This window comes from Rhinatrema bivittatum, chromosome 4 (genome assembly GCF_901001135.1).
Source record: "Rhinatrema bivittatum chromosome 4, aRhiBiv1.1, whole genome shotgun sequence".
NCBI classification, from domain to species: Eukaryota; Metazoa; Chordata; class Amphibia; order Gymnophiona; family Rhinatrematidae; genus Rhinatrema; species Rhinatrema bivittatum.
The window spans coordinates 55,729,138-55,747,934 of NC_042618.1; the positions used below are offsets into that span (position 1 = coordinate 55,729,138).

The window sequence follows — 18,797 nt, forward strand, 5'->3', positions numbered from 1 at the left end:
CTTGGTGAACGTGCGAGGAGCCGTGGCCAGCCCAAAAGGGAAAGCCTGAAACTGGAAATGTTGATCCAGCACAGCAAACCTCAGAAAACACTGGTGATCCTGACGAATGGGGACATGAAGATACGCCTCCATCAGATCCAGGGAAGCCAGGAACTCCTGAGAGTGCACTACCGCAATGAATGAACGTAAAGTCTCCATGCAAAACCGCGGGACCTTCAACGCCACATTTACTCGCTTGAGATCCAGAATGGGTCAAAAAGTGCCCTCCTCCTTTGGCACCACAAAGTAGATGGGAGTACCGACCCATGCCTCGTTTGTGCAGAGAGATTGGGATTACTGCCCCCAAGTCGCTCAACCTGCGCAAAGTTCCCTGAACTGCGCTACGCTTCTTTGAAAACCCGCAGGGGGATACTAAGAACAGGTCGGGAACGGGATGAGCAAACGTGTAGCTTTCTCTTATTACCGTGAGGACCCACTAATCCTATGTAACCTTGGTCCACTTCCCGTAAAAACCTGCCAGACAGCCTCCTATATAGGGAACGGCAGAGTAAACCAGCCTCGTTTCATTGGGCAGCCTTGGCCCCTGTAGCTCCCCCACCCATGGGAGCTCTGAAAGGTTTTTGTCCGCCCCAAAAGGACTGACCCCAAGCCGGGGCTGTAGGTTGAAAAGGTTTCTGCGAGACTGCAGGACCTCTGGAAGGATGAGATCTTCTACCAGCCCGAAAACACGCACTGGACTGAAAGGCCTGCCAATTCAGAGGCTTGTTCTCCGGCAACTTATGCACCTTCGTCTCAACTGCTTTATCAGCTGCTCCAACTCCTCCCCAAGAGGCGACCCTTGAAGGGTAAGGAACCCAGCTTGGCTTTAGAAGACACATCCGCGGACCAATGACGAAGCCAAAGCAAGCACCTGGCCGCTACCGTGGAACCCATAACTCGAGATAACGAACGCACCAAATCATAAAGGGCATCAGCTACATATGCAACCAATGTCTCCACGCGATCCACTTCGGACGAGTCAGCTCCTGGTTGCATTTGACCGTCCTGAAAACGCTGAACCCAGTGGAGGCATGCCCTTTGCATAAAGCAGGAGCAAATGGTGGCCTGCAGCCCCAAGGCTGCCCCCTCAAAAATCCTTTTAAGATGAAGCTCCAACTTTCTATCCTGAACATCCTTAAGAGCCGTGGCACCTGCCACCAGAATAGTGGTCTTTTTCGTGACCGCAGAAACCTCCGTGTCCACCTGCGGAAGCGCAAACAGCTCCATTTGCTCTGGTAAGAGATATAGCTTCGACATCACTCTACCGATCCATGACCCGGAGTCCGGGGAATTCCACTCATGCTCCACCAGCTGTCGTATAGACCTATGATAGGGAAAAGTGGACGGAGAAAAAAAAAAAGTGCGAAACTTGCTGGGCCATTTGGTCTTCTTCTGCCATCATTTCTTTGTTTCTAACACTTTTGGGGACAGGATCTGCCCCATCTATCTCCGGCACCTCCTGAGGAGCTTTCAACCCCTTCTCCTCGAGAACCTGAGGGAGCAGAGGCTCCAACCCTCCCTCTGGAACAATCATAAAATCTTGGGGTTATCCCCCTCCGGAACCGAAGGGGCCCCTGTGCCATCTCAGAGATCAACGTCTGGTGACCCTGGATCCGAAATCAGCGCTGCCGCCGCCAAACCTCCTGGAGGGTATGAAATCCTTACTTCGTCCTCCAGCCCTCCCAGATGCAACGAATGCGGAACCCCCGAGAATCTGGATTCGAGTGATTGGGCCCCGCCCCCGACGACAGAAGGCCTGGACCCCGAGCTGTCTGAGGGAACCGAGGGACACCCATACCCTCCTGCTGAGCCAGATAAGCCTGGTGAAGCAGGAGGATAAAATCCAATGAAAAAGCTCACGCAGACACAGGCATAGTAGGGACCTGGTCTCCTCTAGGCCCCAGCGGCAGATTCTCCTCCCTATTTGCCCACACTGAAGCCCCCTGCCCTTGTAAGGGTCTCGGGTGGACTGGGGATAGCCGCAGAGGGAGATCACCCTCCCTCTCCAAAAATGTCGGACTCATGCGCGCCGCCAAAGTGGCCGCTGCTCCCGCCACGTGGGAGCCAGCAGACCTGGCACCTGCGGGGACATCAAAATCAGGCCCCACTGCAGCTGCCAAGCGCCTCTGCATCCTTCTCCATTTCAGAGGCGACAGAAGAAAAGAGGCCCCTCCCGAAGCACAAGCCAAACAGAGGCCTGCCCTGCCAAGACATGCCGGGACTGCGCCACACGGGCGGCAATCCGAGCCGCAAACCATTCTAACCCCCCCCCCCCCCCCCGGACCGAGAAAAAATCCGAAAACAGCAAAAAAGAAGAAAAACCGGCCCGAAAACAGCAAGACGGGGGAGCAGAGGAGGAGGTGCCCATCCCAGAGCCTTATCACTCAGCCGCTCCAGAGCTGCTGCTTCTCTTATGTTTTTGGGTTTTTTTCCAAACTAACTTTACAAAAAATTAACAGGGGAATCCTTCTCCTAAGGCTAAAGGGAGCTGTCCAGCTCAGATCAGCCAAAGGTAAGCAAGGAGAGAAACAAAATCTCCTGAAGAAAAGAAAAGGAGCTTAAAGCCGCCAGAACAGTCTCGTGAGGGGAGGGATCTGGACCACCAGATTTACACCCCACAGATCAACTTGGAGCGAGCACTAACCGTAAGCTCGTCCACCTCAACCGAGCAAGGAAAGGTTCCTCACAGGAACCAATCCCTTGGAAGGAAGGCTCACCCAAAAAAGAAAAAAAAAGTCAAGAAAGTAAAAGAAACTGCAGGTTTATGCACCAGCCACCATCTGCTGGAGACAGAAACAGCCAACATTGTAGCTCCAACTCTTACTAAAATCATCAAGCTTTCCCTAGATGAAGGGTCAATGCCAGATACCCTGAAAGGAGCCATAATCAAACCAATCATTAAGAAAAAGAACCTTGACCCCCTAAATCTGAGTAACTATAGACCAGTTTCCAACTTACCCCAATAGCCAAATTAATCGAAAAAACAGTCCAAAAACAATCATCAAACCACTTAGAAAGTAATAACATACTATATCCTGCATAAACCTTTGTGTATATGTAAAAATTTATTTTTATGTTTCCTTTGTTAACTAAGCTGTTTCATTGTATTCGACTAAGGAATTTTTTCCTGCTTTTTCTGTTTCACTGTAAACCGGCATGATTTGCATTTAATGCAAGAATGTCGGTATATAAAAGTTAAAAAATAAATAAATAAAGTGGATTCCGCAAACATTACAGTACTGAGACACTACATTTACCTCCTCCCAGTATGTCACCTACTCGCAGGTCTTTGAATCATACATTACGTATATGCAGACGACATACAACTATTGTTACCCATCGTAAACACTATTGAAGAAACAATGAAACTAGCCAATATGTATCTTGAAATAATCAAACAGCTCCTAAATCAAATGGAACTTGTAATAAACATTGATAAAACTGAATTCTTAAACCTAGAACGAATTCAATAACTGTGGAGTTAGCAATAAAAGTATGGAATCTAGGGGTAATAATTGACCCTGAGCTAAACATGAAACACATTTCACAGAAATTATAAGAAGGGTATGCCAAACTAATGGTCCTCAGAAGACTAAAATCCCTGCTAACACTGAAGAATTTCTTACAGTTCTACAGGCAATGATATTCGTGAGCACAGACTACTGTAACTATTAGGGCTACCTCATTACCATTAGACCACTCCAAATATTGCAAAATTCCGCCGCTAGAATTTAGACAGGCAAAAAGAAGAGACCACATCACAGGTACACTTGCTGAACTACACTAGCTTCCAATTGAACAAAGAATACAATACAAGGCACTGTGTATAATTCATAAACTAATCCATGATGAAAAGGCCGACTGGCTTAACACAGCACTGCGCGTACATGTACCACACAGAAACATCAGATCTGCAAATAAAGCTCTAACTATTCCTTCTGTTAAATCAGCACGCCTCACTCAGATAAGGGAGAGAGCACTGTCGCTGGCTGGACCTGTTCTATGGAACTCTATGCCACTCGAAATAAGGCTGCAGACAAACTTGAAACTATTTAAAACTAATCTGAAAACATGGCTTTTTAAACAAGCTTTCTTGGAAGACAAAGAGAAGGAGGAAAACAGTCGATAGATAAGGACGCACCAAACAATTAGTTTTTTCTCCTCTATCTCCAAATACATTTAACGTGGATTTGAACTGCTTTACAGTTTTCTAACAGACATATAAACTTTAACAGTTTCTATTATTAAAATATGTTATTGTTCTATATTGGTACATGTTTAAATTTGTAAATCTATACCAATTATTAACTTGAATTAACTTGACGGTATAGAAGAGTTTTTAAATAAAAAATAAAAATACTGAGCTACTGCAGGTGGCACCAGGGCTTATCAAGCAGTGTCAGCGAGGCTTTTCTCTGTCTCCATCTGCAGGCAGGAATGAATAAACTCAGGAGTCTGGACTGATCTGGGTATGTACAGGGAATTTGAGTGTAAAACTAATAGCCTCATCAACGTGCATTTGCATGTGATGAGCGCTATTAGTTTTCGGGGGGTTGGCTGCGTGCTATTACCCCTTACAGTAGCTCGTCAAAAACATGTGGCCAAACGCATGGTAAACTGTGCACTCAGCCGAGCGCACCGTACTGTTTCAGCCTGATAATTTTTTGTCCCCATTATTTACTGCCTATGGAAACTGGATTATGAAGTTGAAGTAGTGTTTTCTCTGGCTGAATATTCTTTCATGATGCCATTTATAGAGAGAACAAAGCAGGAATTCAATGATTCAGTTTCCCAAGAATTAACTATTAAATGTACGTTTTAACTAAAAAAATGAGCAGATATAAGTTAAAGCATATGCATGGAATCTAGTGTCTCTTTATGCATAATCACATCTCGCAGTGCAGACACATTACACTGTTTCAGTGGCAGCCTTGTGGGGGGGAAACATATCTAAACTGAAGGCTCAGAAGCCAGTTTTTCATGATCATGGTATTTTGGGGGGGGGGGGAGGAGCCTATCAAAATTATGTGCATTTTCAAGGAAAATTGATTGTTTTTTCTCTAATAAAATTTATCATTTTCAGATACGTCAAGGCTATTCGAACTACTGAAATCAAAACAAGCAGATTTCATGAGCTCACAGTAAAGTACAAAAGATCGCTGAAAGTACAAAACTATCTGGGTATTATACTTTTCCCCTATTTTAACAATTCTGGTTAACAGAACTGTGCTATTCCTTCCTACTGTTGCACAGCAAATTTTAAAAAGCAAAACAGAAATGCAGAATATATTGGGAGATAAGGACCATAAGGTAAATTAGTCTACTCAGTTTAATTCTTGTTGCACTGCCATGAGCTCCAGTTTTCTCTGTCTTCTCCTCCCCAATTACTGTTCTTATTCCACACCTTCTTGAATTGTTTTAACTGTTTATCTCCACCACCTCCACTGGAAAGCAGTTCCATGTATCCACCACCACCCTTTTCATGAAGAAATATTTTTTGTTACTACTCTCAAATCTATCTATTTGAGTCCCATACTATGGCCTCTTGTTCAAGAATTTCCTTTCCAATGAAAAAGGTTTCACATAATGCATTTTCCACTAGGAATTAAAGGAAATATAAATTTTGAAAATACCTTTCATCGCAATATGAAAATTTCATATCCAGACTGTGGCGGCTGAGAAAAGTCTTCTTGTCCAGAGGAACCTCGATATTTGATGGATGAGGGATAGGTTCACAGATCAGCACCAAGCATGTCATGGGTGGAGTTTTATAGCCACATTTGGTCTGATTATCACAGGTGTCATATACACGTACATGCCCCGTGCAATGAAGAACCTTTAAAAGATACGAGCAGCGAAGTTAAAGCAGAACTACTTATATGCTCTGCAAAAAAAATAGTTTTTATTTTATCCCTCTTTTTATCATTTAATTGTGAAGAAAGAATGGTTAAATTGAAAGTTTTCAAAAACCGAAACTTCTCTCTTCAGAAGTCAAGTGTACCTTTGAAAGACATGGGAGAACAGCTCAAAATTTACAAGAAAGTTTCTTGCATGCATTTCATTACTATGGCCTCCAATTCTCTCTGCTCTACCTCAGGGTCCAATTAAAAAGCTTCTCTGACCAGAATCAAAGCAAGACTAGCTAGCATGAGCAAAATTACTTCTTGCACATTTTACACATTCATCCCATTGTACATGCTCTATATAACCCCTCCTGTAGAATACCGTATTTTTTGCTCCATAAGACGCATTTTTTCCCCCAAAAGTGGGGGGAAAATGTCTGTGCGTCTTATGGAGCGAATATAAAAAAAAAAATTTAAAATCTAACAAAACCCCCGCCCCCTCCTGACCCCCCCCCCCCCAGACCTTCCAAATTAATTTACTACAACCCCCCACCCTCCTGAACCCCCAAGACCTGCCATAAGTCCCTGGTGGTCGACCCCAGTGACATAGTAAGGGCAAAGGGCCATCGGCGCTATTTTGATTGCTGGCAGCCGACGGCCCAAGTCCAGGAGATTGCTCCCGGACCGCTCCTGGACCCCCGCTGGACCACAAGGGACTTTTGGCAGGTCTTGGGGGAGTCAGGAGGGTGGGGGGCTGTAGTAAATTAATTTGGAAGATCTTGGGGAGGGGTCAGGATGGTGGGGGGTTGTATTTAATTAATTTGGCAGGTCTTGGGGGGTCCGGAGGGTGGGGGTTGTTAATTAATTTAAAGTGTTGGGATGGGTTTTTTTTGGGGGGGGGGGGGGGGGGGTCCCACAGAATTAGAAAGATAAGTTTTCTGATCTGGGAAATGGACCGAAATGGCCTTCCCCAGACCCGAAAACAAAATGGGAAGAAAAAAAAAATGTTATGCACTCCCCTAATTTGCTCCATAAGACGCACAGACGCCCAGGGACAGAGCCGGTTTAGCACACTTTTTTTTTTTTTTTTTTTTTTTTTAATTTTCCCCCTCTGAATCCTAGGTGTGTCTTATGGTCAGGTGCGTCTTATGGAGCGAAAAATACGCTAAATCAAGTGCAATGATCTCATGTGGCCATATCCACAGTATACCACTCCTTTCTGAGCTATTTCCAGTGCTCTTCTGTTCAGTCAATCACTTTAAGCTAGGTACTGACAGTTGAATGATACTGAGCTCAGTCCAGAGGGGCTTCAAAATATATCCTGCAATGCCCTCAACCCTGGGTGGTACAAGGAGCTGAACCCCCAAGCTGGGACCCAGAACATTGCATTTACTTGGAATGCTAAAATTCGTACATTGATTTACACATAAGCACAGATTGTGTTAATAGTGGAGAATTTAGAAATTAAAAAAAAAAAATTTTTAAATGGCCATGATTTCTTTTCAAAGCGTGAAACCTGTATTTCATGTATACAAAGCAGTTTCTACTCCAAACCATGAGTAAAGGTTAAAGAACAGTAGCAGTACAACAAAATGTGGCAGTTTTAAAAGCAGGTTAGAAAAAATAATAGAGATAATACAAGTATAGGAAATCTGCCTGGAGGCAGGAGGTAAACTAGATACTTTCCTAAGATTTTTAAATGAATATGCAAAAAAGTAATCTTTTATATATTTTAGCAACAACTTAAAACAGATTCCAGTTGCCAAGTAGGAGTCATTGTTTAGTCTTATATTCTGGTAATGTGTACACATGCTTCTTTTCAGGGACAATACTATATTTAAATATAACATACATGTACATAGCATTACAAAATCTAGAATTAAAAAGAATATGTTTTTAGTTTAATGAAGGTCTAAAGGTTTTCAGTAAGTAAATCAATATGTACATTGTACACCCTAGATGTTTTTCACAAAGTGCTCACAGATTTTGCAAATATATTGTCCATGTATTTCCTTCTCAGCTGCACTACATGTTAAGATTTGCTTCTTGATAATAAAATGGAGATGTAATGGGAGAGAGAGAAGGGCAGCTGTTTTCTATGACCCACACAGTTACCTTCCATGTTGCAGACTTAATGTTCACTGTTCGCCCCCTGCTGGTCAGTGTGCATTTCATTCTGAGGAAGAAACTCCTTTCTGTGTTTGGCTCTTTTCCCTTTTTCACAGAACCTAATAAAATAACATTGAATTAGAGATGGTTGTTGTGCTAACAGGTGCTCAGATCATTTCAGCCTGGTGCTGCCACTGCACTGTGCTGCAATAATGGTGCCTGGTAGCTAAGGAGAACTCACCTGTTTCTCATTACTGGCAGACATGGCTACATTAAAAACAAGAATTTTGAAATGTTATATTTTTCAACTCACTAAATTTCTTGACTTATTTTAGGATCGGGAGTTCTTCTAACGAATATAAAAAATAACCCACTTTAAATCCAGAAGATTTTACTATCATCCTAGTTCCTCCCTACCTTTTTTGACAAAGGTGATCGAAGGGATGTTGTTAAAAGCAGTTAAAGGGCTAACTGAACAAACATGAGCTGCTTGACCAATTCCAGTTAGGTTTTCAGTCAGGTCACGGCACAGACACATTGCACTTACTAGTGCCGATAAGGCTACTTCTTTAAATAGTCTTTTGGCAGGAAGTCGTATACAGTTGCTTCAGTTTAATGCCAGTGTAAATGTGATTATGATTCAATCAGTGCTTTTTATTTCTATTTTTTTTAGCCAGTTTTCAATGTTTTATGTTATGGTCCACAATTAGTCAGTTTTAGTCTTGTTTTAAATGTTTTATGCTATGTTTTAATGTTTATTATTTATTATGTAAGTATAGCTGTACCTTGCTTAGGAACTGCTGATAAGCAGCTCTGCTTAACTTGCCTATCTGTAATGGGTGTTCTCCGAGGACAAGACATTGTCAGATGGAGCCCCGCGTGGTTTTTTTTTTCGTTTAACTTTTTATTTAAATTTGCTGGGAATAACAGTCAAAAAAAAAAAGTGAACCTCCCCTCCCCCACACCAATAAATCCCTACAGTGGTGAACCCCCACAGGCATCATACAGCTTCCAACAGAGCCCCCATACTTTATCACACAGTTCCAACTGATCCTTCAACATGTATGTCAATTTTTCAATTAAAGCAATAACGTGCATTAGCACCCATCAGTGAGCAATAGTGGCAGCAGTCTTCCATTTGGTCGCTATTACAAGTCTAGCTGCAAATAGCATATGTTGGATCAGTTTTTTCTTAAATCTACCAGTTTCTTTACCATCCCAACAAACCCAGCTCAGGTATAAGATTAAATGGTACCTCCACCATCTGTCCCACCAACCGCTGAACTCTCCTCCAGAAGGACTGCACCAATGGGCATTCCCACCACATATGCAAGTACAAACCCATCTGCCCACAGTCTCAAACAAAAAGGAGATTAATTAAACACAACATTTATGAAAGAGAAGGGGATATCTATGTGTGCGCATAAGATTAACTTAACCATAAGTTTGGCCCTACGAGCACGAGGAGCTACGTGCACTGCGCCACATCCTTCTCCACTGTGTGGCATTAAAATGATGATGTAGGTCAGTCTCCCACTGACTTTCTACCCTCATTGAGGGTTCATGCTCCAAGACAATCTTAGTAAAAGCCCTGTATAACACCAAGCTAGCTTTTCGATGCACTGGGCCAGGCATCAAAACCCTTTCTGTCAGGTTGGGGATCCAACCAAGTCCATCCCTCAGCCTTGCCCTTATCCAGTTCCCCCACAATCTTATAATAAGATCACATGTTCCGGGACCTCAAATTCATCCTGGAGGTCAGCAATGGATCTCAGCTGCTCTTTTTCATAAAGATGACCTAAACACACCAGGTCCACCTCCCACCATTGCTTAGCATCCACACTGAAAATATGAACAGAGAATGCAGGATTACATACAGAGGAGAAACAGCAGTTGAGCCATTCCTTCCCTCTCCCAAACAGATACCCAAGCCCGTACCGTATAGGCAATGAGAGGACTTCTTCGGCTTGCCCTTCTCCCTCCCCCCTGGAGACCACAGAGACTGGAGAATCAAAGACAAAATCAGTTTCCCCAGTCAATTCAACCTCTAATGAGTACCAAGGAGTAGATTTATCCTTGTGCAACCATGTCAAGAGACCCAACCACCTAGCAGCCCCAAAGTAAGCTTGTAAATTTGGGAAGGATACGCCTCCCCCTGTCTTTAGGCCTCCATAATGTTCTCATTTTTACCCTTGAATATTTGCCCTCCCAGAAAAACCATGTGAATACCCCATTTACTCCAATGCAAAAAACAAGGTATTATGCTGAAACAAAACAGTCTTAGCAACACATTCACTCTTTCCCGCCCATGAAATATATAGTGTCCCCTCCATTCCATTAAATTCCTCTGAATTTTAGTAAACACTGAAGCATAATTTAACTTTTATAAGGGAGGGAAATACCCAAATATTTAATGTACCAAGACACCTTCCAAAAGGGGACTAAACATGCAGGAATCTCACTCGAGTGCAGGCACCAATAGGAAATACTTTGGATTTATAACACGATAACTTGCCACCCTACTAAAGGCTTATAAAATCTGCAATAATCGATGACCAGATGGGATGAGAGAGAAAAAGGACATCATCCACAAATAGAGAAGTGATGGTTCCTGCCCCCTGCCCCAAACCCCAGCATTATATCATCAGCTTGTATCTTACTTGCCAGCACCTCAATAGCAAGATCAAAGAGCAGTGGCAAGATCAGGCATCTCTGCCGGGTGCCCTTCTGAATAGGCAAGAATTCACACAGCCAGCCATTAAGTACCCACGCCCTAGACCTTTCATACAAAGCTCTCACCCATTGACACAACTGATCCGAAAGTCCATACTTTCCCAGCACAGAAAATAAATATGGCCAGTCCAACCCTTCAAAAGCTTTTTCTGCGTCCAGGCTAACAACGAACCTAGAGATTCTCTTTTTATGCCAATGAGATGCCGAAGAGGTGCCTAGTATTATTAATGGCAGAGCTCCTCAAACTCGGTCTGGTCCGCTCCCACCAGATCCCTCATACACAGTTCTCTAATCTCAACTACAGTATCTTAGCAAGGATTTTGATATCCATATTTAGAAGAGAGATAAGGTTGATAGGCTTCGGCCTCCAACTCGTCTTGCCCCAGTTTAAGAATCAATACTATTGTAGCATCTTTAAGATTACCCGTCTGCTCGGGGAAATGCTGAAGATAACAAACATATTTCAATGGCCCAACCACTTCTTGCTGGAAGCATTTATAAGACTATGCGATATCCGTCCGGACCTGGACATTTCCTACCAGTTAGCTGCTGTATCGCTGTTTGCAATTCTAACGTGGTTATAGGCACTGCCAGCCCATCTCTCTTTTTATATGTCAACTTAGGTAACTGTACCCTGCTTAGAAACTTCTGCAGTTCCTCTTCCCCAACTTGATCATCCTCTGAATACAACTGGGCAAAAAAGGATTTAAATCTCTCAATCTCCTTAAAGCAATGAGTAATAGTCCCATCATCCTTCCTAATCTTTGTCAAAGTTTTTTGTGCTCTGCGACACAGCAAGCAAGCCAACATTGCTTCTGTTTTGTTACTATACTCATATACACTGTCACGTATACCGTAAGGCGCGCTCCACATCCTCGAGCTGTAGTCCCTTAAGGTCTGCACGACACTTCTCTAGGGCACTATAAATCCGAAAGGAGCCTGGGCTTGCTCTAATTGACTGATTTTCTTATCCAATGATTGATCCCTCCTCCTCCTCTCCCTCTTGGCATGAGAAACAAAATTTATAATCTTGCCTCTCCATACAGTTTTCAGAGATTCCCCAGAGGAGAACGGGGGAAAACTCATCGCTATTATGGATCTCAAAAGACTCTCTGGTTGCATCCTGTATCATGTTCCCAAACTATTTTTGTCTAAGCAGGCTAGCATTAAGCCTCCAACTGCAACCTATCACCATACATGGCATAGTAGGCAACAGCAAAAGAATGGGACTGTGATCTGAAATAAAGCTGGGCAAAATATCTGCCATCTCCAACATATGAATTAAAGAACCGAAGCACAAAAAGAAATCAATAAGATTAAGTCTTATGCCACGGTGAATAGCACATATCTCTGATGGGTTCTGAGCTCTCCATACATCCACCATTCCTAATGCTGCATCATAAATTTAAGGGAGTCAGCCAGGGCCACAGCTTGTCCCGCCAAGCTTCTGTCCAAATCCATATCCAAACAAACATTCCAATCACCTCCATAACCATGGGAAGATTCAAAAACAGCTTCCACCTTCTCTATTACCCATCCATAAAAAACATTAGGGCCATATACGCAAGCATTTATGAATCTCCACCCATGACGTGAACATTCTAGCATGACCAAGCGCCCCTCCGGATCCTTATGTACTTTACCCAATCTCAGGAGAAGAGTGCTCTGCGTATTAAAATACAACCCCCCCCCCCCACTCTTGGAATTATATGAAGCATACTCCACTCTCCCCACCCAGGGCCAGACCGGTTTGTCATGCTCCCTGTCAGTAAGATAAGTTTCCTGCAGAAGAGCAATTTGAGCCCCTTTCCATTTAAGACAACCCTGGATTCTATGCCCCTTTTTTTTAATATTTTATTTTCAATTTTTCAGTGAACAATTATTTACGCCTTTTAATTGAAGTCCCAATGCCATGTACTTTAAGAGAAATTATATTAATTGGTTGGTTAGCCATATTCCCAAATCAAGCTGCTAATAGATTATGCCCCACAGAGGGGAACAAAAAAAAAAGAGAGATTGCCACATAATGCATCTGTCTTGTGCATCCCATGGCTGCAATGCATGCCCAACTTTTTATAAAGAAGAACTTCCAACTCAACCCCCAAACCCCCCCCCCCCCACCTCCAATTCATATCCCCAACAAAATCCCCCAAAATCAACCATAAAGGACAGCAACCCCACAGAGAACGAGCCCCAGCCCAAGGAGAACGCTAGTCCCAAGAACCCCCATCCCCTAAGCAGAAGCAGCCACAGGTGGGAGACATCCCAGAGACCCACATGTTTCTTTAATGAAAAATCCCCATACCCATCCACTCAGTCCCCAACTCCCATTCCAAAACCCACGCTCTCCAATTGGCCCAATCCCCCAGAAATGTCCACGTAAGTCCCAATCATCTCTTCATGATGAGAGCCGCCTCTACCACCTCATCTTTGCAGTCCTTGAGCACTCTGATATCGCACTACAGACTACCCAGCAAGACATTTGTGACCACGACCCATCAGATACATTCTTCTCTCCCAGAAGACCAGCATGTGATTCCTCCCTCACACACCCACTTAACCGGATTGTGGGCCCTCTTATGGATGTCTGAATGACGTTACAATCCCACAAAAAAACCCATCTGCCCACCTCCTTCCCTCTCCACTGCGACCTATGTCCTATCTAGACACGACCTATGTCAAAGTCTAGAAAGGACAGAGACCCCCTGTTCTCTTTGGAATTAGGAAATATTTGGAGTAGAACCCCTGCCGCTGTTGGTTCAGCGGAACGGCTCTACAGCCCTGGAAGCCATGAGGGCGGCAATCTCCACCAAAAGTATTTCCTGATGAGAAGTCTGACCCCAGGAGGAACTAGGGGAAGAGTCCAGCAGGACACCCAGGAAGTTCAGTTGGTATCCGAGACAAACAATGGACAGAACCCCACTGGTCTGAGGAATGGTCCTGGAAGAATGACACCCAACCTCCAACCGGAAGGCCGCATGTCGAGGGAATGGACAGTTGGCTTATGCTCCCTCACAGCCAGTCAAAACCCTGTAGCAGGGCTAGACTGGGATAGGCTGAGGCCTACGAGAAGCAAGGGGGTACTATTTCCTCTGGTGGTAGAAGGGCTTCCTTAGGCCCTGACACAAGGACTTCCTGGTCAAGGACGGCAGGTCTGAGGTATTGGAGAGTCTCACAGTGGTCCTTCAGCTGAGCCACAGCATCCCTCACCTTATCACCAAATAGGTTGTCACCAGTACATAGCAGGTCTGTGAGCTTCTCTTGAACCTCTGGCCAGACATCAGAGGCTCTGAACTGGCCATCCTGTGAGCACAAATACCCGCTGCCACCACCTCAGCAGCCATTTCAAACATGTCATAGGTGAAACGCAACTCATGTTTATCACATTCCAGGCCTTGTTGGACAACCGCGGCAAAAGCGTCCTGCTGCTGTTGGGACAGGCGCTTGGACATTTCCTGGATCTGTTTCCATAGGTTCCGGGAATACTGTGTCATGTACAGTTGGTAGGAGGCGAGATGGGCAACCAACATGGCTCTCTGAAACAGCTTCCCACCCAGTGCATCCAACGCCCTGTGCTCTCGACCCAGGGGGGGCAGAGGCATGGGTGCAGGAACGATAGGCCTTCTTTAGGGCAAACCACCACAACCAACTGGTGTGGGAATTGACTCCTTTTGAACCTCAAGGCATGCTATTCCACATACACAGCATCTGCCTTCCGATTTACAGGATGCATGGAGATAGGGTGTTCCCAAAACCTAAGGATCAGCTCCTTGAAGAAGTCATGGATGGAAACAGGTACTACCTCCTTTGGGCATCCACAAACTGGAGGACCTCCAGCACCTTGTGTCTGGCATCCTCTTCCTTCAAAATCTGGAATAGAATGGTTTCTCCCATGGCCTGTAAAAAGCCCACAAATGTCAAGTCTTCGGGGGGGGGGGGGGGGGCGCCATCACTCCTAAGGAGGAGATGGGTCAGAGGGGAGGTCTCCAGAGTCAGAGAAAGACTGAGTCATCTCCCCCATGGGTCATAAGGGGCATCGTCATCACTGAGATCGCCCACAGGAGTCCATGGCAGGGGCCCTCCCTGGCCCAATGGATTGGGCACAGAGGGCATTGAGGGTCCTGGGAGCAGGCCAGGCAACGCTGGCCACTGAACCGGGGGCCTCAACTGCGTCTTTGGTTTTGAAGGACCTTCCTCTTTGGAGGAACCTACAATAGGAATCGTACCAGAAGGAGGAGGTAACGGAGGCCGGTGGAACATCTATGGCTGGCCGGGCCACCGGCATCGGTTGCAAGGGCTGAATGCCGAGAAGTTCATCAGGGCGCTCCAGCAGCAGTGCCAACATGGCAGGCGCAGATTCTGCACTGGTGGGGCTGGTGGCTTGATACCCTGCAGGACTCTGACAACGACCAGTTGCACCCTGCGCTCTAACGCCTCCTCGAAGACCGCCAACGACAGGATGGACTGAGGAGGCGGCATAACCAGATCTCCCTTGGAGCCACAAGGAAGATCAGTACCCGGCACCGGTGGGAAATGCCTTAGACTCCTAGGTTTGATGGAGGGTGGCACCTCCTCTCCCTAGGGTCGCTTTGGGGGCATCACAGCTGAAGTCAACGCCAACCCGAGCTCGGTACCATGTGAAGACAGTGACTGGTAGTGATGCTTCTTGGTCTTCCCATGATGCTCGACCCGGTCTTTCTCCAGCGCTGAGGGCAATGGAGACTATCCTGAAGTCCTTGAGTGAAATGAGACTGAGGCATCATGCTCTACCGAAGGTCCCAGTGGAGGGGGGGGGACACAGATGCCCCGGTGTCCATCTGTTCTCTGTGGCCCTTCAGGTCGAATGCCCCAAAGCCAATGTCAAGGGCTCAGACTTCTTCGACCCGAAGAGCTTCTCCATTTTATCCAGGCAGAGTACACATACCTTGTGTGGGTCCATAATGGACATAGTCCGAGGGCACTGGGGGCACCAGTGAAAACCCAACATTGTCATGGATGCAAAAAAAAAAAAAAAAAGAGGGGGCCAACAAGCAGTCAATGGCCAGCGGGTCAAGGGCTCTGCTGTCGGGAATCAACTGCACAGTACAATAAAGACTTACCGTACCGCCCAGCTAACTAGGGCTGAGAGGAATAGAGAGGGACACAGCGTAGGAGAGTCGAAAAAACAGACAGCAATTTTTCCACAGAAAAAGAGAGCACAAGCTCCACAACCGTGAGATGACAGCTCCGCGGAAAATAAGAGGCTGAAGGCGGCCCCCGCGTGGACAGTGACATGCTCAGTTTTCCGTGCCAGGCTCCATCCAATGTTTTCACCCATGTGTGAGGACTATCATCATGCTTGTCCTAGGAGAAAACTAAAATCCAAAATAAAACTATCAAGTCTACACCATTGCTTCCTATAAAAGGCTTCACTGATTTTAAGATAAAAAGTTAGATTTTAATCTTTTTAAATTCACAACAGATTTAGTTGAAATTCCAGTAAAGAACCTGCAGTTCAGCCATGTCCTTAAGGTGACATTAGCAATGGTTGATGCCTCTCTGTAAATTACATGATTTCTATTGTTAAATACCACTCTGTGGTATATCACAATGCTCGATTTTCCTCAACCATTTCATGTAATACTTTAACATAACAGAAAGCCTCCTTGCTGGGGCTGGCTTGTGCATAGTCAGGGAGAGAGGGAGGAAAGTAACATGTTAGTTTTTTTCAGTAGTTCATGAATTATTTTAGGTACCACTCTGATCCCAACCCTCATCCCCTTCTCCTCAGGGCTATCAATCAAATGTTCATGGAATGCTGTACTTGATAAACCTTCTCTGAAACATTTATAAAACCGCCCCTCTAACAATTGCTTTGGGTGAAAACGTAACATGCAACAAAACTATAAACATCTTCTTTAAGAACATAATGCCATATTTTAGAACTATAAGGTACACTACACTGAGGGTAATTATTATACTATGGTACTCTTCTACCAAGTAGTTATATCAACAAAAGAGAACTCACCCACTCACAAAATTCAATCTCAAAAGTACAATTTATTAATGAGATACATAAAATAGATCCTATCTAGACAATAATTACTAACACACTCATTCATCCATACCACAGTCATATCACAATTCCAATCAAACCCCCTTTATAAAAACAACAAGTAAGTGATATAAAAATCCCAGCACCAATGTGTAACACTGATTATCAAACATAATATCAAATATCTCTTACAATGTTAACTCTTTTAATTTAAATAGCATTTCTCAATGTATAACAATAATGCTGCGACAAAATCAATGTGTATGTTGGAACCCGGTATTCTCAAGTTCCCGCATTGCACACTATACTCTTCTTGTTACAACACAAACGGTGACAACGTCCATTGGACCTGCCCGACAAGGACTCCTTGTTTCGTCCGATTCATCCGGGCTTCATCAGGGATATTTTCGTCACTGTCATCTCAAGTTCGACCTATATTAAATACATACATCAATAATAATAACAACCCACTATTCTTACCCCTAAAATCCACTTACTCTCCCAGAATCAAATATAGACAAGATCTACCTTTGCAAGGCGCTTTAAATTTTATACCGGTTAAGATGTGCAACCTCCGTTGCCGGATTAAAGAGCTTTATATATCATTCAAGTTTTCAAGTATAGAAAAAACGTTTCTCAATTCAACATGCTTCCGCTAATTCCAGGGACCAACCCTGTAACCAAAACATAGCGAAAGATATAATTTTAATACCAAATCAAAACAGACAGCTCAGAAAATATCTGACTACAACGTTCAATCTACTCCATACTCACATTTCCTCCGGAACTGATGACATCACGTCTGAACGGCATGATGTAAAGCCATGAGCCTGAACCTACGTTTTTATAATGCCACTCATTAAATCTTTAACTGGTCTTGAGACTAACCAATATTCTTAATCATTAACTTATGTCAAAAAACCTTTCATATCCACCATGGTGGCAATCATTAGTCCTCACAAAAAGGCTTGCCATTCAATTGGCCCATTAAGTCCATGGGGTACATTTGTCTGCCAATCAAAGATGAATCTTTGCTCTACTCTTCTCAAAACAGCGGCTAAATCACCTCCCCGCTGTAACAATACTCTTTTAATGACAAAGAATCGTAGTTCATCAATCTCATGTTTAGCATCCAACCAGTGTTTTACCAAGGGAGCATTTATTTTTTCCATTTCACTTTGTCCCTGCTCTTTGATTTACATAGGACAAACTATTCGTTCTGTGAAATTCCGTATTATTGAACATAAGAGCAGGATTAAAATGGAAAAAATAAATGCTCCCTTGGTAAAACACTGGTTGGATGCTAAACATGAGATTGATGAACTACGATTCTTTGTCATTAAAAGAGTATTGTTACAGCGGGGAGGTGATTTAGCCGCTGTTTTGAGAAGAGTAGAGCAAAGATTCATCTTTGATTGGCAGACAAATGTACCCCATGGACTTAATGGGCCAATTGAATGGCAAGCCTTTTTGTGAGGACTAATGATTGCCACCATGGTGGATATGAAAGGTTTTTTGACATAAGTTAATGATTAAGAATATTGGTTAGTCTCAAGACCAGTTAAAGATTTAATGAGTGGCATTATAAAAACGTAGGTTCAGGCTCATGGCTTTACATCATGCCGTTCAGACGTGATGTCATCAGTTCCGGAGGAAATGTGAGTATGGAGTAGATTGAACGTTGTAGTCAGATATTTTCTGAGCTGTCTGTTTTGATTTGGTATTAAAATTATATCTTTCGCTATGTTTTGGTTACAGGGTTGGTCCCTGGAATTAGCGGAAGCATGTTGAATTGAGAAACGTTTTTTCTATACTTGAAAACTTGAATGATATATAAAGCTCTTTAATCCGGCAACGGAGGTTGCACATCTTAACCGGTATAAAATTTAAAGCGCCTTGCAAAGGTAGATCTTGTCTATATTTGATTCTGGGAGAGTAAGTGGATTTTAGGGGTAAGAATAGTGGGTTGTTATTATTATTGATGTATGTATTTAATATAGGTCGAACTTGAGATGACAGTGACGAAAATATCCCTGATG

General features: G+C 44.0%; 1 protein-coding gene across 1 annotated transcript in view; it reads right to left on the bottom strand.

The window, feature by feature from the left end:
- HIF1A (hypoxia inducible factor 1 subunit alpha) overlaps nucleotides 1-18,797 on the bottom strand; it is a 150,592-nt gene that overhangs the window by 74,536 nt on the left and 57,259 nt on the right. The window contains exons 5-6 of the mRNA XM_029598154.1: nucleotides 7,998-8,110; nucleotides 5,673-5,875 (exon numbers count right to left, since the gene is read on the bottom strand). Coding sequence (XP_029454014.1) covers nucleotides 5,673-5,875; nucleotides 7,998-8,110 — 316 coding nt within the window. The remainder of the gene's footprint in view (nucleotides 1-5,672; nucleotides 5,876-7,997; nucleotides 8,111-18,797) is intronic.